The sequence below is a fragment of the Arvicanthis niloticus genome, chromosome 4 (assembly GCF_011762505.2).
Source record: "Arvicanthis niloticus isolate mArvNil1 chromosome 4, mArvNil1.pat.X, whole genome shotgun sequence".
NCBI lineage: Eukaryota > Metazoa > Chordata > Mammalia > Rodentia > Muridae > Arvicanthis > Arvicanthis niloticus.
In genome coordinates this window covers 68353557-68376910 of record NC_047661.1, presented here as the reverse complement: position 1 = coordinate 68376910, position 23354 = coordinate 68353557, and the positions used below count along the sequence as shown (strand labels likewise).

The 23354-nt window shown below is 40.1% G+C and overlaps 2 protein-coding genes across 11 annotated transcripts in view; one reads left to right on the top strand and one right to left on the bottom strand.

Annotated features, from left to right (window-relative positions):
- Positions 1 to 18641, bottom strand: part of Ash1l (ASH1 like histone lysine methyltransferase) — a 131140-nt gene extending 112499 nt beyond the window's left edge. Inside the window, exons 1-2 of one of the 3 annotated variants that reach the window (XM_076932732.1) lie at positions 18538 to 18641; positions 1764 to 2280 (exon numbers count right to left, since the gene is read on the bottom strand). In XM_076932732.1, coding sequence (XP_076788847.1) covers positions 1764 to 2180 — 417 coding nt within the window. In that variant the 5' untranslated portion in view covers positions 2181 to 2280; positions 18538 to 18641. Of the gene's footprint in view, positions 1 to 1763; positions 2281 to 17970; positions 18309 to 18360 lie in introns of those variants that run through there. The other 2 variants (XM_034500429.2, XM_076932731.1) reach the window with 2 other exon arrangements.
- Dap3 (death associated protein 3) overlaps positions 17801 to 23354 on the top strand; it is a 28218-nt gene continuing 22664 nt past the window's right edge. For 2 of the 8 annotated variants that reach the window (XM_034500435.2, XM_034500430.2), the window contains exon 1: positions 18614 to 19051. The gene's annotated coding sequence lies outside the window, so the exon portion shown is untranslated. The other 6 variants (XM_076932734.1, XM_076932736.1, XM_034500433.2 and 3 more) reach the window with 6 other exon arrangements.

Genomic DNA, 23354 nt, shown 5'->3' with positions numbered 1-23354 from the left:
ACATTCTTCTCAGAAGCCAATACAACTTTCTCTAAAACAGATCATATATTAGGGCCCACAGCAAAACAGAGAAAGAAACCCTAGAGCAGACACAAACTTATTGATATTAAACAACACACTATTGAATAATAAATAGGTCCTTCAAGAAATCAAGAAAAACTTTTTTTAAAAATTGCAAAAAAAAAAAAAAATACACCAACTCTGACAGGCAATGAGAAAAACAGTCGTAAATGGAAAGTTTGTAGCTTTAAGTGTTTACAATAACAAACATACAAACACCACAGAGAAATCAGCAAAATTTAATGATATATCTTAAGGCTTAATTAAAAGAAAATAGATAGATGGAAATCATTAAAATTAGGGCATAAATTAACAAAATGGAATCTAACAAACAAAAGCAATATATAGTAAAAAAAATAAAAAACTGGTTCTTTTAAAAAGATAGCAACAAAATTGGTACAAACAAAAAAGACAGAAAAATTGGTATTTAACAAAACAGAAAAACCTGAAACCAAACTAAATAAAAAGTGATCAAAGTTAATTAAATCAGATCTGAAAAAGGAACCATTACATGGATGGATACCAATAAAAATCAAAATATCATTTAGGTCTTATCTTAAAAACATATTCCACTAGTTGGGAAATCTAAAAGAAATTAATTTCTAGATGCATTATCATCTACTAATGAGATTTTAAAAATGTAAACATATCTGTAGCAGTGAGATAAAAACAGGCATTAAAACTCTCAGCAGCAAGGAGGTAGTGGTGCATGCCTTTGGCCCCACCCTGGAGGCAGGCACTGGCAGATCTCTTAGTTTGAGGACAGCCTGGTAAATAAATAAAGCAGGTTCTAGACAGTTATGGCTATGTAAAGAAACCCTGTCTCAACACCCGCACCCCCCAAAACCCTCACTCAGCTAAAAAAGAGCAGACACAAATAGATTCACTGGTAAATTTTACCAGATCTTCAAAGATATAACACCAATGTTTCTCAAACTATTCCATAAAATAATGAGGGACGTGGCTGGAAAGATTGGCTCAGCAGTTAAGAGTTTCTACCCCTTTTGCAAAGGACAAGCATTTAGTACTCAACACCCACACTAGGTGGCCACAACCACTTGTTACCAACTCCAGTGAACAATCCTATGTCCTCTTCTGGCATTTCAAAAGAAAAACAGTCATTTAGCAAGATCAAGTTTGGTTTATTCCATAGATGAAGGAGGATTCAATATGTAAGTGAATCAATATGAATCAATTCAATAAATTGATTCAAGAGTAGAAATCACACAGCCATTTCAATAGATACATAAAAAAACACTTGACAAAATGCAACAACTTTTCATGGTAAAAGTTCTGAAGAGTTGGGCACTGTGATACGTGCCTTTAATCCCAGCACTAAGAAAGCAGAGGCAGGTGGATCTCTGTGACTTCAACGGCAGCCTAGACAGAGTTCCAGGCCTGCCAGGCAGCCAGCCAGGGCTACATAGTGAAACACTGGAGCGCACAGGGGGGTAGGGGTGGGGGACAACATGGACAACTCTTAATAGAAGGAATACTTCTATTTTATTCTATTTATTATTTTATTACATAAAATAATGAGGGACATGGCTGGAAAGATTAGCTCAGCAGTTAAGAGTTTCTACTGCTTTTGCAAAGGACTAAAGATTAGATTCAAACTTCTGGACTATGTATTTAGTATAAATAAAGATTAGTAGAGAAATCCAAGGATTGACAATGACTGTACTGTTGCAAAGTTCACTCACCCATTTTGAAGGGCAGTGTTCACTCTTCTCATCTGTCATCTTCCCACTTTTAAGTGCTTTCCTTGAGTGCTTGATGGTTGTTTTTATGGCCGGTCGACATACATAGTTCTCCAAGTTCTTTGGAGGCTTTTTAGTTCTCTTAGCCTGAAGGCCAATTTTCAATTTTAAATTTCCCTCTGAAAAGTTTGTTTCTTTTACTGAAAACTGTTGCTGTGCATCCGTCAAACCATCCTCCTTTCCTGTTTCTATGCCCCGATCTCGATTCCGCTTGCGAGGATCCTCTTCTTCTGTGTTACCCTCTATTTCTACTTCTCTCTTGCTGGCCAGAGTGCCAGGACTGATGGTAGAAGGACTCTTTCTTGAAAATCCTTCGGAATCAGAACCCAATCCTAACATAGCAGTATTCCTAGGGTCCATCACAAGTGTGTTATTGCCAAGGGATCTTACAAAACTTTTATAGAACACTGTTCCATAAAAAAATAGGGGTTTCCAAAACTTGCAACCAGCATCTCTTTCCCTGCAGAATAGATCATAACAAAAATTTATCAGAAAATAATTAAAATAAGAAAGAAGCAATAGGACAGCAGGACAAGCACTCACACACATATCATTTATACAAATATATATCATATATACATATATATATATGAGTTTTTTTATGTGTATCAGTTAAATCAAAATGTCTTTAGAATACATACAAATCATTCACTTGTAAATTCACTTAAAATGTCACACTTCCTTTCATTGTTCTGTAGATATGAATAAGCTACAATACTACAGCACAAATCCAAATTTTAGAATCACTGTTACAGCAGAGCCTGGAGGCCCATTTCTAAATCATAGCACTTTAGGAGCTGAGACAATAGGATCTCAAGTTTGAAGCCAGCTCAGGAATCCTTCTCCTTTCTCCTTCCTTCCCCGTGTGTGTGTGTGTGTGTGTGTGTGTGTGTGTGTGTGTGTGTGTGTGTGTGTGTGTGTGTGTTTGTGTGTATGTGTGTGTGTACGCTCTCGTGCGTTTGTGTATCTTGTTTTTTTCCAACAAAGGGTCTCATGTAACCCAAGTTAGCCCTGAACTTGATATAGCTAAGACTGATCTTAGCCTAGCACAGTGGTGCTCATCTTTAATCCCAACACTTCAGAGGCAGAGGTAGAGGCAGAGGCAGAAGCAGAGGCAGGTGGATCTGTAAATTCAAGGTTATCGTGGTCTACAGAGTAAGTTCCAGGAAAGCCAGGTCTACATTGAAAATCCAGACTCAAAAAACAAACTGAAAACCATTATAAACCAACCAAGAAGCTTTTGCAACTGATGTCCAAACCCAAATACAACCTAGAATTAACTTTGTTATTTTAAATCTGTTTCTCCTCTCTCTGTGTAAGACAGGGTCTGCCTATAAAGCTCAAAACCCTCCTTCCTCAGCCTCCAGAATGCTAGGTTACAATGAAAATCACTATGCCTGGCATAAAAATTCAATTCTAAAGGAATATATTTTCCACATTTTAAAACAAATTCCATTTGATTAAAAATAAAAAGTTATTTTACTAGCTTTTGGTAGATTTCAGTGTTCAATCTTTTTTTTTTTTTTTTTTTAAGATTTATTTATTTTATGTAAGTACACTGTTGCTGTCTTCAGACACACCAGAAGAGGACGTAGGACACCATGACAGATGGTTGTGAGCCTGGTGATCATCAAAAACAGAAAAGGATAGCAGATCCCCTAGACCTGGAATTACAAATGGTTTCCAGTCACAGTGTGGGTGTTTGGAATCCAACCTGAGTCCTCTGCAAGAACTCTGGCTCTTAACTTTTTGTCATCTAGTCAGACCCAAGTAACTCAGTATTCTTGAGGATTGACAGTCTGTTGTGCTGTCATACACCTCTGGGATAGCAGCTTATCTGTATCATTTGTCCAGTGTGAGCAAGACCCTGAGTAGAATTGTCAGCAATGGCAACAATATAGCCGTATGAAATGGTGCATGCATAGAATACCAGAACCTATGCATAGAATACCAGAACCTAAGAGCTTTGAGGCAGAACTTCCAAGTTCACAGCCAGAAAGGACAATTTAGTGAGATCTTGTCTCAAAGACCAAACAATAAACAGGAAGAAAACAACAACAAAACATATGACTGAAAGATCCAGGCCCCAATCCTGAAAAAGAAGAAACCTGATCTCTCAAACAGTTTTTTTTTTTTTTTTTTAATAATCTAAAATGTTTTCTACTTTAAGTATGTTTGTGGTTCTGTCACATGCTTTCTCTCTGTATAAAATATAAAGCTCTACTGGTTTTTATGATGGATTTAGAATCCTGAAAACCAAGTTTTTCCACTCAATTTAGCAACGACAAAACTTGAATTAAATTTGATTTTAGTTTTAATTACCAGAATTTCTATGAATTATGTTCAATACAAAAATAATAAAATGTTTCATAAAAGAGTACTTTCCCAAAAGCTTTTAGCAAATCAGTGTTGGTTCATTCAATCAATATTATACTATCTAAAAGTTAAATAAATAAATAAATAAATAAATAAGTGTAAAACCAACAGCCCCCACCCAAAACTTCTGGCATCAAATGTTCTAGACTATGAACTGCAGCGTTTTTGTTGTTACTGTTTTGACAGCATTTCATTATTGGCCTTGAACTTGTGATACTTCTGCATCAACCTCCTAAGAACTGAGATTATGGCCATGTACACTACAGCTACAACAGGCATGCTGTAAGTAAGGTAGCTTGTGAATGGCATTCTTTTGGTTTTGGGGATGTGTTTCTACCCAGAATTAAGAGTGCCATGTTGTGTGTAACTTATTCTGTTTCCTTCTACAGTATATTTAATTTAAAATATAGTTACAAAGAGAAATAAAGAATTAAGAACTGTTGCCTTTCTGCTTAAAGAAACAAATTCAACATTCATTTTAAATGTAGTTTTGTGGTTTACATGTTCAAATCTCTGGAACAATCCAGAACAAACTAGTGAAACTGAGAGCAAAGTTAAAAGGATATGGATCAGCTGACAAGAGTGCTTGCCTAACATACATCAAGTCCTGGATTCTATCCCCAGCACTGGGAAGCTAGAAACGTTCAAGGTCATCCTTGGAAGGGGACAGCAAGTTCAAAGACAGCCTAGGACACATAAGACTACCCCTCCCCCTAATAAACAGAAAAGAAAGTCAACACTAGCTTCATGGTATAGAATTCTCTAACATATACCGTTATGTTTATACCATTATGAACTAACTGAAAAATTAATTATATTAGTAGAATACACATTTATGTAACTACAAAATATAATAAATCTGACAATATGGTAGAATTACTTATAAATTTTTTAATTACCATAATAGTTTATAAATGTTATTTGCTGTCTATTTGGCAACCTGTCACTAAACATCTAGGAAAGCAACATAAAGTTACACTTTCCAACTAGGGCATATGAAGACCCAGACTTAATTCCTACCACCAAATACAAAAACAAAACAATAACTGCATATAGTGATATACTTCTGTAATTCCAGCACTTAGGAAGGAGAAGCAGGATTTCTAGGTCATATATAGCAAATTCAAGGCAAACCTGGGCTACATGAAAGAGAAAGAAACAAAACAAAGAAACAACCTCCATTACATATATGTAAAATGTTTGAACAGAAGAAACTCAAACTTGTTCTTCATAATCATGCCCTATTTCTTCTCTCAAGTGAATACCTCTACCTACTGCCACAATAATCCCATATACAAGTAACAAACAATAGATATGATAAAAAGGCCAAGGACACAGCTCAGTGGGTTTAATTGCTTCCAAATAATGCACACTCTCAAACAAACATGCATTAATGAATACAGGAATACATATTAATGCAGTGTTATGAGGCTGTGGGTATTGCTTAGTATAGCACTTGCCTAACATGGACAAGGGTCAACCCCAGCACAGGGAGGGAGGAAAGGAAGGAGTGAGAGGAGGAGGAAGACAGGCAAACAATGCTTTGGTCTCTGATACAAAAATCACTGTAAAGCCAGTGGTGGCACAGGCCTTTAATCCCAGCACTTGGGAGGCAGAGGCAGGCGGATTTCTGAGTTCGAGGCTAGCCTGGTCTACATAGTGAGTTCCAGGACAGCCGGGAATACACAGAGAAACCCTGTCTAGAAAAACCAAGAACAACAACAACAACAACAAATCACTGTGACAATTTCAATTTAACTATATGTGGAAGACCATTTACAATTTGGATACCTTTACTACTATCAGGAATGGGATGGAAATAACCATACTTTGATAGAACACAATTTAGCAAAGCAATGTAAAATTTACCATAAACTTTATAAGTCCTGATACTACAATGAGTCCTGATAGTAAGTTTAACATTTATAACTTAAAATCCCTAATGTTTCACTGAGCTTTTAATATATGCAAAACTCTATATTAATGCTTTACATATCTAAGTCTACCACCATGAGGTACTTACTATTACTTCCTTTTTATAGATGAAAAGACAGGCTTTATAGCCAATAAAAGAGTCAAATCTAGGGCTGGAGAGATGGCTCCATGGTTAAGAGCACTGACTGCTCTTCCAGAGGTCCTGAGTTCAATTCCCAGCAACCACATGGTGGCTCACAACCATCTGTAATGGGATCTGATGCTCTCTTCTGGTGTGTCTGAAAACAGTGACAGTGTACTCATATAAATAATAAATAAATAAATCTTAAAGAGAGAGAGAGAGTGTGTCAGAGTCAAATCTACCACTTAAGGATCAGACAGGTTGGCCTGGTTTTTCTTAGATGCGTCGTACTGCCTTTAAATAATTTTCAGAGCTGATTTTTACTCCTCTCTCCTACAGCTGGAATTCTATTAACCTTCCTAGTATTTCTCTAACCATTCAACCACTGCTGTCATAGATCTGTTAAACGTATGCATACAAATGAGGAGAGAGGTGGGCTAGGGTGTTGTACCAGAGTGTGAAAGTCTATGAACAAACAGGGAAGCAAGCCCATGAATATCTTAAAGGCCTGAGGTCAATCAATACTTTTGGTTTTTTCCTTAATAGCTCTCCCATTTATTCATTTATTCATTCATTCATTCATTCATTTATTCTCTCTCCCTCCCCCTCCTAACCCCTTCTCTTTCTTTCTCTCCCTCTCTCTCTCTCTCTCTCTCTCTCTCTCTCTCTCTCTGTATGTGTATTCATGTAAGCATGTGCATTCTACAGTGTAAGTTTTTGCGATCAGAGGATAACTTTTACAAGTCAGTTCTCTTCTTCCAACATGAGGATCCCAGGAATCAAACTCAAGTTGTTAAACTCAGCAGCAGGAGCCCTGCCTTTATCTGCTGAGCCATCACAATGGTGACCTGTAATTTGAGCTGGAGCTTCTCACAGAACCTCAAGCTCAAAGATTTGGCTAGGCTGACTGGCCAATGAACTCCAAGGATCCGCCTGTCCCTCCACCTCCCCAGAAGTTACAGTTCAACTACTGTTAAATGCTAGGGATATGACCACAAGGGATATGTTATAAACCAAACACTTGATCATCTCTTGAGTGCTTGGGAGACAGAAGCAGGTGAGTATCTGTGAGTTCGAGGTCAGCAGGGTCTACAGAGTGAGTTCCAGGACAGCTAGGAAGACACAGAGAAACCTTATATCAAAAAAGAAAAACCAAAACAAGATTTAAAAAAAAATAATAAAACAATTAATTACCTGTCACCAAATGGCAATGACTGTGCTTATTAAATTTTATCAAACTCAAAGAAGTTAAAACTCAATGAAATACATACTGTATGGGTGTCTTTCTCTTTCCTTCCCTGCCTTACACCTTTTAGAGTTTGTATGTGCAGGATGGAAGACAACCTTAGGGAATCAGAAATCGACTTTAGGGCAGTCAGCACCTTTACCGGCTGAGCCACCTTACAAGCCCACTTAAAAAACCAAACAACCTCCTCCCCCACAAAAAAAACCCCAAAAACAAAAAACAAAAAAAAAAAAAAAGATCAAACTATATATCCTTGACTGCCCTGGAACTTGCTATGTATGCTGACCTCAAATTCAGAGGTTCACCTACTTCTGCCTCTGCCTCCAGATTTCTGAGATTAAAAGCATGAACAACTAACTATCCCTAGCCAATGCATTTCAATTTTTAAAAAATGTTGCTGTGTACATGCATAAAAAAGATGTGTGTCAACAAGTCCAGCTCATTGGCTCACCAAAATTCCAGCATTCTGGAGGCAGCCCCTCCCCCCACCCACTCCACACACACACACACACACACACACACACACACACACACACGCACACACACCTTTTTTGGAGACGGAGTCTTACTATGTAACTGGCTATACCCCCAAAAGGAACCACTTCTAAGGTGAGATGAAAGTCTGAAACAGGGAAATCAGAAATTTTAAGGGCTACCATAGTCTGGAGTTACAAACACATAGAAGTAAAACTCTGCCTCAACAAAACAAAAGGCAAAAACCAACTCTTGGAAGTTGTCCTCTGACTTCTATTCTCTCTCCTTGTACGGGGGTGGGCATGCATATCCAACATGGATATCAGAGAACAGCTTGAAGGAGTCAGTTCTCTCCTTTCACATGTGGGCTCCCTTCAGGTTAGATGGCAAGCACTTTAACTGCCTGAGCCATCTCACTAGCCCTTATTGGTTTTTTTTTTTTTTTTTTTTTTTTTTTTTTTTTTTTTTTTTTTTTTTTTTTTTTTTTTTTTTTTTTTTTTTTTGCATTTAAAGGTTCACTTTATCTTAAATTATATGTATGTGTGAGTACAGGCACTCTCCAGTCCAGAAGGCATTGATGCCCTGGACTGGAAGTGGTTGAGACGCCCAATGAAGGTGTTAGGAACCAAGCTCTGCTACAGCACTGTGAGCTCTCAACCACTGAGTTGAGAGCCCTGCTTATTTGTTTTATTTGATTTGAGACAGGCTCTCTTCATGTAGATCTGGCAGGTCTGGAACCCTCCTTGTAGACCAGTCTGGCCTTGAACTCCTAGAGGCCTGTTTACTTGTCCCTCCTAAAGGCCTGTGCCATCACACCCAGCTTGTTCTTTTTTAAAGATTTACTTTTATTTTATGTATATACGTGTTTTGCCTTTATGTATGTCTAGGTACTATATGTCTACAGCACATGAGCAGGTCAGATAAGGACGTCTGATGCCTGGAACTGAAGTTGCAGAGGGCTATGAGATGCCATATGGGTGCAGAGAATCTAACCTGGATCCTCTGAAAAACCAAGTGCTCTTAACCACTAAGCCATCTTTCTAGTTCCCCATTATGGTTTGTTTGTTTGTTTGTTTTAACAGTAACAGAGTAACAATGTAAGCTTTAGAAATGTATTATATGACATTATTTAACAATTAACTGCCTCTTAAAAAATTTATTGTATGTGCATTGGTGTTTTGCCTGAGTGCATATCTGTGTGATGAAGTCAGGTCCCCTAAACTGGAGCTGCCATTGGGTCCTGGGAATTGAACCTGCGTTCTCTGTAAGAGCAACCAGTGTTTTAACCACTGAGCCATCTCTACAGCCTCCCCAACCCCACCACACATACACATTCATTCATTCATTCATTCATTTATTTATTTATTTATTTATTTATTTCTTGGAGACAGGGTCTCACTATGTAACTCTGGCTGTCCTGGAACCATGTAAAACAGGCTGGCCTCAAACTCAGAGATCTGCATACCTCTGCCTTCCAAATGCCAAGGCATATGCCCCTACCATCAAGCCCAATTAACTGACTTAAAAAATTATTCTTAACTGACATAGAGGAGCATTTAAGAAATACTTGTTGCTTGGAAGCGGTGGCACACATCTTTAATAATAGGGTGGGGGCGGGGTGGGGGCGGGGCGGGGGCGGGGGCGGGGCGGGGGCGGGGGCGGGGGCGGGGGCGGGGGCGGGGGCAGGGGCAGGGGCAGGGGCAGGGGCAGGGGCAGGGGCAGGGGCAGGGGCAGGGGATCTCTGAGTACAAGGTCATCCTGGTCTAGAGTGAGTTCCAGAACAGCCTACACAAAAAAAAACCCTGTCTCAAAACAACAACAACAAAAAAACCCCACAAACAACAACAACAAAATTAAAACAAACAAAAAAACCCCAACAGAAAAAAAACTTGTTAATCAAAATCCTAACTTTGTTCCATTCTTTCTTGACTTTTCTTCCTCAAAATTAAACTCATGCATACAAAAATAAATAGCTTAAGTTTCTTCATTAAAAAAGTAATTGCTCATTATTTTTATCTCTTGGTATCTAATCATTAACCTTCCAACCTGTGTTTATTATTTAGTTGGATATGAAATCTTGTTTAAGATTTGTATCTTCAGATCTTCTCTGAAAACATACCATGTTCACCTGGTAATTATTCTACATGGCTGATTCAACCTCTTTGAGCCCTATTTTTCAAACATCGATTTCATTTCTTCTTTTCAAAGATAATCTTTTAATATTTTTCCATTTTGCCCTGTTGGACTTAGTCAGAAAATTCGTAAACTCTAGAGTTTTCATTTCAGCAGTACAGAACTAGGAAACCTTAAAAATGTCCTGTTCAAATTTCAAATAATACCAAGCCAAAACAAAACTAACTTGTAACTGACATACTGTCCACTTTGAGACAAACAAAACTGAGTAAGAATGACTAGGTATCAAGTGCAAAAAAAAAAAAAAAAAAAGGACAAAACACAGAGCCAAATATTAAGTCAACAACTCATGCCTTATTTACTATGGGACTAAAACATCTGACACAAACAAGAGATGGAAACCAAAGTCATCAAGATGGTGCAGAGGGGAAAGGACCTTGCAACTAAGCCTGAAAACCTAAGAGAACTGACTTCTGAGAGTTAGCCTCTGACCTGTGCATTCCATGTGTGTGAACATGCACATAAACATACACACTAAGTGAAAAAATAAACATAACTGTAAAAACTAAAAACAAGAACAAAATACTAATTGTTCGTAGAACTTGCATTCATCTCAGCTATAGTTGTCAGTCATCTTAGAGAGATGCATGTTTAACAAATCACCCTGAGCAAAATGGCAAGACACCATCTAAAAAAAACAAAAACAAAAACAAAAACAAAAACAAAAAAAACCCTCTAGGCTAAGTATGATAACAAATGCTTATAATCTCAGAATTCAAGAAGTTGAGGCAGAAGAATCAAGTATAAGACAAAACTGAGTTAAATAGTGAGTTTTGGGCCAACTTGAACTAAGAATGAGACCCAATTTCAGAATAAAATAAATTTAGGTAATTGAATAAATTCTTAAGAGTGACTATTTAAAATGTCTGTTCTCAGGAACATTCTCTCAGCTTAAGCACAGCCTTTGCTGTCACTGTCTTGCTTCTGCTCATCACGAACACCACATGGGTTCTAAGATGGGTAACAAACCCAAAAGTACAATTTCCCAACTACCCATACATAGTGTTCATTATCAGAATTTCAAAATCAAACCAATATGGATCTCATTCTTGTAAATAGCAAGTTGCCTTGAGACTGAACAATTCTGCTCTTGTTCAATGTCTCCAATGCCAACTCATTTCTTTGTGGTAATTGGATTCCACTAGAAAATATTTTTAACATTTTGTCAGTATGACTAAAACAATAGAAAAGTATCAACATGTTTGTTACTTGTCCCTTATAAATCTGATAAAAACTGGCAAACTTCTCTGACTAATATGAGAACATTTAAAAGCAGTGATGAGAATCTCTATTCACTTTTGTTGTTAGAGGGATTCCCTAATGACAACATAAATTATGAGCAGTTAGCACAAGTAATTTAATTCCAATGATCATCAAATAAAGTATTTTAAGAGTTATATAAACCTATCTATGGAGATTAGTTTTCAATATAAGAATGAAAGAGCAGGGGCTAGAGAACTGGCTGTTCTGGAGGACTTCAGTTCCTAGTGCCCACAGGTGACTCATAGCCATCTCTAACTCCAATTCCAGGGGATTGAACCCCCACTTCTGTCTACATAGGCACCTAATATACAAATGATAAAGACAAACATGCAACCAAAAAAATACACATAAATAAACTTTTCTTTAAATTGAAAAAAAGTAAAAGTAATAAATATTAAAAATAAAACTTACAGACTCCTCAAACATGTAAAACACAATGACAGAAATACAACTCTAAAATAGTAATTATAATTAAGTTAAATTCACCAGACTATGCTATTAACAATTCAAATGACTCAGTTAATTTTAAAAAAAAAAAAAAAAAAAAAAAAAAAGATTCTAAGGCAGACTTAGCACATGACTATAATCCTAGCACTTGGAAAGTTTAAGAGCCAGGAAGACCAAAAGTTGATGGTTGCAGGCCAACCTAAGTTACAGGAGACCCTACTTTTCCAGGTAATTATTAGGATGACAAGTAAAAAGAAACAAACAATCAGGAGTGAGGTAGTGGTTCAGCTGATGAAGTTCTTGCCTTCTAAGTATGAAGCCCTGACTCTGAGCCCTAGTACCAATGTAAAAAAAGCCAGACGTGGTGCTTGCCCAGAACTCAATTCCAAGATATATATAGCGGGAGCTACCAGTGAGTCAGTCCACCTAGCCTACTAGTTGATCGACAAGCCAGTAAGAGACCCTATTTCAAAGATAAGATAGATAGCAACTGAGAAGGAATGACACTTGAAAGTCTCCTCCCACTTCCACTCATAAGAACACACAGATACATGTATGCAAATAAAAACACAAACATAAAAAAATTACAGCTGAGAAAAATTGTAAGAACTAGCAGCATATACAAAAACAATAATAAACAACTACAATGCACATTTTCCTTTTTTGTGGTAACAAGGTTTAAAGTATCTCATTCTTTTTGAAGGCTGACTGACACATGAGACTCACAGAAGATATTAAGGCTCTAGAGTGTTTTTTAAATAATCAGACTGAGACTGAAGAGGTGGCTCAGCAGTTAAGAGCACTTGCTGCTCTTGTAGAAGACCAGAGTTTGGTTGCCAGCACCAGGTTGGGTTGTTTGATCCACTTTTAACTCCAACTCCAGGAGTATCTGGCCCCTCAATGTAATCTCTCTCAGTCTCCCTGTCTCTGTCTCTCTTGCTCCCATGTGCATACACCAACAAAAATAAATACCTTTTAAAATTCCTTAAAATACTCAGACCAACATACTTAATTCAAATAGCAATATGAAGATTTTTTTGAAACTGCAACTATATACACGGTCAGACTTTTCCACTATGCATATACAAATGGGCAGAAATGGAAGTGACCACATCTTTATTAGCAAAGCACAGAGGAAACCTTAAAGCCAATGGAACTGTTAATACTGTAAAGCCAATACCCTGCAAGATATTTGGAAGTTCACAACGTAAAAACAGGACATAATTTTTTTCTACTTCTGGTTTGGTTTTGTTTGTTTGTTTGAAACAGGGCCATACCATGTAACCCATGCTGACCTTTAATCTAGGTCTTTTTCTATTACTGTTCCATAAGAATTTAAACCTCCCTCCCTCCCTTCCCTTCTCTCTCTCTCTCTCTCTCTCTCTCTCTCTCTCTCTCTCTCTATCGGGTGTATGTGTGTGTGTGTCTTTAAGTATTTGTTTTGTTTTTGAGACAACATCTCAAAATGCTACCCAGGTTGACCTCTAACTCATGAGCTTAAGTGATTCTCCTATGCATATAGCTCATGCTGGCTTGGGCCTCTAATTCCAGGACCTAGGAGGCAGAAGCAAGATGACGTTCATGAATTTGAGGCTAGTCTGAGCTACACAGTGAATTCCAAGATAGCCTACACTATTATGTGCAATACTGCCTCAAAAAAATTAATTAAATTTGAAGTATGTGAAATACACAAATAATAAAACATATACATATATGACAAAATATATGCATGTACATACAGGTGTATGGCATATATGACAAATAAAGCAACACCATGGACATACTCATTAAGCATTGGAGAAAAGATTAAACTTTGCACAAAGTTTTACAAAGGCCATTCTAATACAAAAAGAGAGACTAGGAATGGAGAGATAAGTGTCTATCAGTGCTTATACTTGTGCTCAGCACCCACAGAGTAGCCAACAACCACATGTTCTCAGGATCCAAGTCCCTCTTCTCACCTCCATGGATACCAGACATACATGGTACACATGCATATATACAGGCAAAACATACACATAAAATAAATCTAAAACAAAAAATAAAAAGGTAAAATACTTTTACTAATACCCCCACAGTCTATACCTTCTCCAAAATAAGTTAAATGCCTTTCTTAAACTTCTACTTTTTTTAAAAGTACACTAATTGTTTTTAATTTCAAACAGTGGTTTTATGGGTAGTTGTCAAACTTTTACATCCAGAAAGATTTCTTTTCATTTTTATATACCCCCCAATGACATCAAGACCTGATTACAGAGATTCCCTACAGGTAAACAGCAATATCCTGAAGTGGGACTAGTGAAACGTCCTTTTTAAAAAAACAAAGCAAGCTATTGGTATTAAAGGAATGCTCCACCATACCCAACGTGAAGGCACTTTAAAAAAATTTTTTTTACATTTATGTGTATATAATTGTGCCAAAATGAGTTTATGTCTACCACATTCATCCAAGAACTTACAGAGACTAGAAGAAAATGTGGGGTTCCCTGGAACTATAGTTATGGGCAGTTGTGAACTGCCATTTGAGTACTTGAGAACTAAACCTGGTCTTCTGCAAAAGCAGTACATGCTCTTAACTGATGGCCATTTCTTTAACCCCTGAAAGGATTTTAAGTATATAACCTTACATACAGTATATGCGTTTTATAGCCTCCTAATAATAAACAAGACCAGCAATATAACTCAGTAAATATATTTGCTTCAAAAGCCTGCAGATCTGATTCTGACCTGAAACTATACAAAGATGGAGGGAGATGACTAACTCTACAAAGTTGAGTTCTCTGACATCCACATGTGTACCATGACAAGCACACCCAAACACACATCAAGCACATACATGTAATAACAAATTATTAATTAAAATATCATCAGAAACGATTCGCAGGTTGTAAAATCTAAATTCATCCTTCTAGTCTGAGAGTCCTCAATATTATGCAAGTCATAGATTCATCTGGATTAAAATCTCTAGAACAACAGACAATACATATCATTCATCTTAAGTGTTTCCCATGTAGGAGTAATGAAATATGTTTATAACTAAACAAAAATCAAAAAAGAACAAGGAAGATGAATTATCTGTCTTAACATACAACTGAGGAAAAAAGACACTATTTCTCAAAAACGAGAATATAAAGATGTACAGTATTCTATGTCCTTATCAAACATAATCCACAATTATACACAGAAATACACTTTGAGAAGATAAATTCTCTTTCCCCTTTTTGGTTTTCTGAGTCTCACTCTATAGCTTAGGCTAGCTTAGAACTCACTATGTAGTCCAGGCTGGCTTTGAATTCACAATCTTCTCGCTGTCTAGGCGTTTCTAAATGCTCTGATGAGTCACCATGCCTGTCTTGAGGGCAAATTTAAACCCTGATCCTGAAGCTCCCCTGATGACAGTTCAAGTACTACTACAGCATTCACCTTCAAACTTAAATACATCTCTGCTCCTAAACAAAATTCTAGGGGAAAGTGGGTATTTAAAAACAAGACCTTCTGAATAAATATGGGTGTTATTCCATTATAACTTAAGCTCCTGAAAGTATATACATAATAGCTGGGCATGCTGCTTTTAATCCTAGCACTCAAGCCACAAAGTTAGATCTCTATTTGAGGCCAGCCTGATCTACACATTAACTGTAAGGTCTCTATTTCCTCAGTTTCTCAAGATAAATATATGTATATATATATATGTATGTATGTATATGAATATGTATATATATGTATGTTCTAGACTAGGAAACATCCCAATAATACAGTTGAATTAGTTCAAAGATTCTTTCCTCATTTTCCAAGAGGGGATCTGTACTACAAAATGAGCCTTTCGAAGAATTCCTACAGTCCAGCCAAAAAGTTCCAATATCCAAAGGCACATATCAATAATTTACAGATCCCCAAAACAGTTTACTCATAAATGCCAAAAGAAACTGCCAAAGAAGCCAGGTCATGAGTTGGCTCATGACTGTAATCTCAGAAGGCTATGGCAAGATTACAATCCTCAAATTTGAGGCCAGTCTGGGCTATAGAGTGAGTGAGACCCTTTTTCAAAACAACAAAAGAAAAATGTCAAAGAAAGTATATTCTATTACAAACACACCACCTGTTGGATGATGTCACTCTTGTGTCTGCCTAGATTGTTTCTAAATTAAGTAGCTTTCTAATTTTTTTTCAAATCTATTTATCGTCCCCCCCACCCCCCAGGTGTGTGTGTGTGTAGTCATCAGCAGAGACTGGAAGAGGATGCCAGATACCCTAGAGCTTGAGTTATAAGCAGTTATAAGCCACCTGAGCTGGGTGCTGGGAACTGGAACCCAGGTGCTGTGGAAAAGCAGTTAAGTGTTCTTATCTCCAGCCCCTTGTTTTGTTTGCTGAGATAAGGTTTAAGGGTTGACCTTAAACTTAATATGAAGCCTAGAAAAGAGCTTGAACTCATGCTCCTCCTGCCTCCAGAATGATGGGATTACAAGTGTGTGCCACCATTCAGACTGAACGGCTTTTTAAAAGGTATGGTGGTTTCAAGTCCACAGATCTATTTGCTCTCTCAGTATGTTCACAACCCACTCCTATGCATCCCTATCTATTTCAACAAGCTCATCAACAGATTTTGAGAATTCTTACCCCAAGACAGGGACTCAATAATATTTTTGTTGGATGAGTCAAAAAAGATCCTGTCTCTGGCAGAAATAAAGTCAAGGTGCCCAGAGTGTGGCTCTTTGGTAGAATGCTTGCTCGAAGGTTTAACTCCTTAGATGTACCCGGACCCCCACACTCGAGGGCAAAAAACAAACAACCAACCACAAACAACAGCTACACCAATACAAAGTGAAAGTGGGCTGTGGAAGCATTTTAACTTTCATACATACTAAACTGTCAGAAGAGCTCTGCTTGCTCTGTAAACACAACGAAATTATAAATACCTATCTTATATAGGACAGGCAAGGACAGTGTATATTCTATACATGTTTGACACTTTCAAGTTCTCCCAAGCATAATCTAACCAGTCATATTTACCTCCTTTCCAAATACACTTGTATTTGTCAATAACAATCTCCTGAGGCACTATGATATGGACAATACATTACTAAATTAGTAATCGAAATATCCCAACGCTGCCACACATTTAACACATGACCTTGGAAAATTACCTCTTTATGCCTGGATTTCCTATTTTCCTATAATTTTCATGGTTTTAGGATTACAAAGAAGCTGAAAGAGCATTCTGAACATAAAAACTTTATGCTGCTATAAATCCACATGGCCAAAAACAACTCTCCTTATTCTCAGCCCGATAGCAATCACTCTGAAGATGATATTCTGGGCTATCATATTCACACAACTGACTCTATTCAAAGGCACAGACTATGTCAAGTTTCTCCCCTTCCTGATCTTAGCATGCATACTGTATCATCATATTAACCATGCTAATGCTAAAATACATGCACGTTTATAGACCTAGAGGACACGTCCCAGGATTTGTTTTTAAATAAGTTAACTTATAAAGGGAACTTCCCCCAATGCAGACAAACTCTTCCTGAACACTTTCCATCCTTGCACATACACATATAAACATAGAAGCTATAAACCAACAGACCATCTGGTCTTCAAGACCCAAAACATTTCTAAGTAGAAACTAACGAGTGACATTTGTTAAACTTATTAACACAGAGATCACTGTGTCATCTCTCTACATATTTCCGCCTTTAGAGAACACCACAAATCTTGTACAGGTAAACTACCCGCTCAAGATCATCTCCCCTGCTACTTCTGTCCCTTACTTAGACATAAACTGGATCTTGGGAGATGCTCCAATTGGGCCTACTACACAAACTAACCTGTCAGGGGCACAAGCGACTCCGCCTCCACTCGCTTACTTTCCCGTCCCCCTCCCCCAAACCAAGAGCCCGCTGGTCAGGGACACCCCGTCACCCCGCCTAGAGGGACTTCCCGGTAAGCTCAGGATCCCTCTCCCTGCTCTCCCCTCCCCCATCCTCACCCCGCTCTCCCGGAGGTCCAGTCCGGGGGGTGACAGTGGATCACGGGTAGCCAAGGAGAGACTACTTGGGCCTTCAAAGGCCTGCTCACACCGCACAACTCACCGTGTGAGGCCGAGAGCGCCGAGTGCAGGCAAGTGGGGAGAGAGGGTGGTAGCCTGGCGCCTCGGCTTCCCTGTGTCCACACCGTAACCCTCCCGCTTGTCAGGAGGCGGCCAGCGGGTAAGCGGACCGGCGGAAACGCGAGAGAGGAGAAGCCAAAGGCGTAGGTCGGAAAGGGGAAACCGAGAGAAGGCGGGTCCGGCAACCGAGACCGGGATCGTCTCCCCCCCTCCGCAAAGCGAACCCAAAATGGCGGCGGGAGCGGCGGCAGCAGCGGCGGCGGCGGCGGCAGCTCAGGGGAGGGAGGGAGCGAGCGAGCGAAGGGCGCCTTGTGCCCCCCCCCCCGCCTCCCACTCCTCCCTCCGCGCGCTCTCCCCGCCACCCCCCCCTCACCCGACTCCGGACGCGCAGCGCGCACGCCCGCCGGCACGCTTCCGAGTGTGTCTGGACTGGTCGCGAGCTGCGCCCTCCAACCACCGCCTCCGGCCGCCCCGCGCCTCCAGCACCGACGCGCTCGCTCCGGGGCTCCAGCTCGCGCGCTCCCGACTCCCTCTCGGCCCTCACGCGTACCTTCCGTGGCGCGAGCCCGAGCCTCCTCCTCCTCCTCCTCCTCCTTCTCCTCCTCGGCTCGCCTCCCTCCCTTCCCCGCCCCCACGGCTACCAACGGCAGCCACGGCCGCCGCCGCCTTCGCCCCCACCCCTCAAGCGTGCGCCTCCCACAATCCCCCCCGCGGGACGTTCCATTGCGCGCGGCTGCCGGGGCAGGGGAGAAGCGGACACGCCCGCGTAGATAAAGCTTGCCACCGGGACGGGAATCTCTCGAGTAGCGAGCCAAGGGACCTAGGCACGGACCTCCTGGGACGGGCCGCCGCGACGCCAAGGCTTGCTGCCCGCTTCCGGCCGCGGGGCGGGTGGCTCGGTGCCCCTCCGCTGGGCTGTGGTTGCAGCCGCGGCGACTGCGCGTTGGGTAGCTTCCTGCCACACGACCCGAGCTTGCTTCACAGCTGCAGGACGGGCGCCTCAGATCCAACCTCCTGCAGTGTGTGCGGGTCACCGAAGCTGGAGTTCTAGTGGTGGACGCGTGGTAAGGGGATGCGATGAAGAAGGAGGGGAAGGAGAGTGTATTCGAACTGCCCCGAGTGCCCCGAGATTGGGAGTGAGGGCAGCAGCGTCGGTAACCCTCCAAGAAGGCATCCTCCAGTCCCGGGGCTGCGGACCAGGGACCAGAGGATGAACGGGCAGAAAGTCTGTTTATAAGTTAACGTAGTTAAAGTCCCAAAAGGTACCTATCCTCTACTATGTTTGTGTGATCCTTGTGCACTTCTTAAAGATTGTGCGAACTCGGTTTTCAACTGACAGCCTGATGTTAGAGCAGTGGTTCTCAGCCTTCCTAATACAACGCCCCGTTAGTATAGTTCCACATGGTGACTCCCAACCATAAAATTATTTTTGTTGCTACTTCATAACTGGAATTTTACTACTGTTATGACTCGTAATGTAAATATCTGATATGCAGGATATCTGATATGGGCCCCCTGTGAAAGGGTCCTTAGACCTCCCCTCAGGGTCGCCACCCGCACGTTGAGAACCAGTGTGTTAGAGGATTAAAGCCTGCACTTAGATTTTATTTCTGGATTTGATTTTTTAGGCCTTCAAATTATTTTTCTAAGTTATTTATGGGATGCTGGTCGTAAAAAAATTAGCTAACCCCAAAATATGCCTTCAGGGTTGGAGTATGAAATAAGGAGATCATATGTGAAGCAGAGTTAGCCCCTGGGCACGGGAAAAATGCAGAGTGTTACTGTTGTCATTTACGGTGCTGTTGATGTTGATAAGACTTGTAGGTGTAATTGGTAGTTTGTGTTCTATTCATCTAAATTGCTAGTTAAACCAGACCTATGGCATTCATTGGCTGCTGGTATTGGTTTTTGTGTTGACATTTGATGAGTGAATTCAGAACTATGTGATGTTTTAAAACCCCAACGTTTAATCTACTCATTTTTAGTCTCCCACAAAAAAGCAAAGCAAATTTTTAAAGGAATGAGTTACTTAAGTTTCCTTTCTTATCTGTGAATTCTTACCTTTGTGATTCAGGGGGAAATTTAAACATTACTATGTTCCATTCATCTCCAAAACCCATTCAATTAATATTTAGTCTTCTTTGGAGTGGGGGTTAAATTGTATTTTTCGAGTTTTTTTGACACAGTCTTACTCTTTAGCCCAAGCTTGCCTGGAACTCTGACAGTCATCCTGTCTTAGCCTCTTTAGTGGTTGGATTATAGGCAGGAACCCACACCTGGCTTTCAGATAACCCAACCTTTCCCTATTACTTGTATGCATTAGGGATTATCTTCATGTTTCCGTCTTTGAGTTAAAGAGAAAATCAGCCTTAATTACCTTGCTGTAAAATTACTTTTGCTAACCAAGCCCTAGCTGATTCATGGAGCCCACCTAGGTTTACACTAATCCTTCTTTAGTAGCTTTCTGTGTGCAACTTTATATAGGTGTGTGCTTGCATGTGTGCAGACTGACTTCTTTACATGGTCTATCTCAAAGTAAATGAAAATGTTTAAAATCCGTGTCAAATACTTAAATAGTAGAACTAGCCTAGCTCAAGGCTATAATCTTCACACTTGGGAAGTGGAGGCAGGAGGATGGGAACTTAAAGGTCATCCACAGCTATACAACAAAGTCTTGACACTGTCTCAGAACAGCAGCATCGAGGGGGAGCAGGTGAGAGAAAGTTTAGAGACTGAAAAGCATTAAGGAACTCCTGTACTGTTTGAACTCTTACAACAGCACCTGGAGACTCTTCATTTTCCAAGTGAAGCTTGAAATTCAAAGAAATCTGTAATTTGGTCTTTAGACTATAGTTTTATAGTTTCTTATCTCTTAAGAACCTAACTTTTCCCCTATACCATAGTAGAAATTCTTTATTATTTTGTGTATATGAGTGTTTTGCTTCCGTGTGTGTGTCTCTGTGTGTGTCTGTGTTTGTGTGTGTTTGTGTGTGTGTGGTGCCTTTCTTCCCCCCCCCCCCCCCCCCCCCGCCAGAAGAGGGTGTTGGATCACAGAAGACTGTGAGCTCCTGCATGGGTGCAGGGGATGGAGGGTGAAACATATTAATTTCCTTCTGTAGTCCCAGTGTTTCTCTAGGAACCTAAACCTGGAAAATAGGAACAGAAAATGCAACATAAAATATGTTTGTGCTGTACTCATGTGCATACACAGGCTTGGGGTGCCAGAGGTCAACTTTAAATGTCATTATTCAAGAGCCATCCTACTAGTTTTTCTTGTTTTGTTTGTTTTGAGTTTCTCTGTGTAGCCCTGGCATCCCTCTATAGACCAGGCTGAACTCAGAGATTTCCCTCTGCCTCTACCTCCAGTGCTGGATTTAAAAGCATGTGCCACTATGCCAGGCTTCTTGTTGTTGTTGTTGTTGTTGTTGTTGTTGTTGTTTTCTGAAGTAGCCGCCTGCCTGGAACTCAGGCAAGCTGGATTTTGTTAACCAATGACCTGCCTGTGTCCCCATTACCCCCTTCTTGAGATTATAAAGTATCTACCACCATGCCTGGCTTTTTTATATGTCCAGAGATTAAACTTGTATGACAAGCACTTTGCTAACTGAGTCTTTTTATTTTTTCAGCCCAAAGCCTGGTTTTTTTCCTAACTGAAATTATGAAAACAACTAGTCTTCACTAATCTCCATACAGTCCTTCTCAGTCCACACAAGAGTGCTGACTTAATATACACAAGGCCTTGGATTGGATCTCCAGCACTGCCAGCCCAGTCTTCCTCCCCGGAAATTGTCCTCTTTGGAATTATTTGGTTCATCAGTATGATGTTGTTTTCTCCTTATTAGTTGTTTAGAGATGGGATCTCACTATGTAGTACTGTGTAGCCTGTAGCCTGGAACTTGCTGTGTAGAAAACAGGCTGGCCTTGAACTCACAGAGTGCTGGGATTAAAGACCTACATCTGTACACCTGGCTGTTCTTGCAAGTGGTTTTTTTGTTTTTTTGTTTTTTGTTTTTTTCCTTATAAGTATTTTAAATGACATAGAAATGTAATTTGGAGCTAAGTGTTGTGACTCATATTTGAAATGTCAGCTTTTTCGAGGCAGGAGAATTGCTGAGAGTTCAGGATCAGTCTATATGAGTGTGAGACCAGACAGACGGACAGACAGACGGACAGACAGAGTGAGCTAGTTGGGGTGTCTTTTAGTAGTAGAGCATTTGTCTAACATGTGCCAGGCCCTGAATTGATCTCTAACACCACTAAGATAAAAGCCAAATGATGTAATTTAGTATAGGTTGGTTTGGTTTGTGGACAAGGTCTCATGGAGTTTAGGCTAACCTTGAACTTACTGTACAGTGGAGGATGGATGACTTCAGGTCCTCTTGCCTCCACCTCTGAAGCACTGTGTTTCAGTGGACACCCCTGTACCCAATTTATGAAATGCTAGAAATGGGGGCTGGAGCTTTGTGTTTGCAATGTAAGCACTGTATTAGCTGAGCTGCTCCCCAGCCCTGGTTTGGTTTGTTTCTTGAGTTTGTTTCTCAGTGCACCAGGCTATCCTAGAACTCACAAAGATCCATCTGTTTCTGCTCCCCAAATGCTGATATAAAAGATGTGGGCCATTATGGCCCAGCTTAACTAAGACCAAGAGAGCTAAGTAAAACAGATAACAAGTGGAGTAGATACAACCTTGTTCCAGCCTGTGACCAAGAGCTTTGAACCCATACTCTCAGCTATACCCTTGCCCCATAGCAGCCTCCTCCACTATAGTGTACAACAGTGGTATCAGTGTTCCTTTGCTGTAGAGGGATTCCAAGGCTAAATAAGTTTGAAATTTACTTTAAAGTGAAGTTTCTTAGCAGGCTTAGTGGTACAAACCTACCATCCTGGTACTGGGAGGTAGGGGCCATCCTTGACTACATGGCAAGCTTTAGTACAGCCTGAACTATATGAGACTGCCTCACAACAACTAAGTAGAGAAATAAAGTACAGGTGTTTATTACAGTTTTCCCTAAGAGTTTTAATATGTATTTCAAAGTTAATCATGAAATTAATGACTGCATTATTTTTCAAATTTTTTTGGCCTTAGACCTAAGTTAGTAGTCAGCAAACATCTTGGGAAGTGATGCTTTAAGGCTGTGGTTTTCCTGTAGAGCAAAAGACCCCGGGTCCCTGCAGGTGAGAGTGAAGCTGGTGGCTCTTGCCTTTCCTCCCAACATTTAGGTGTCAAAGGCAGAAGGATCTCTGTGTGCTCCAGCCCAGGCTGGTCCACATCATGAGTTCAAGACAACTAGAGTTACATAGAGACCCTGTCTCAAAGAGGAGGGGGAGCACTAGAGACCCTATAGTCCTGTTCACATCTGCACACCG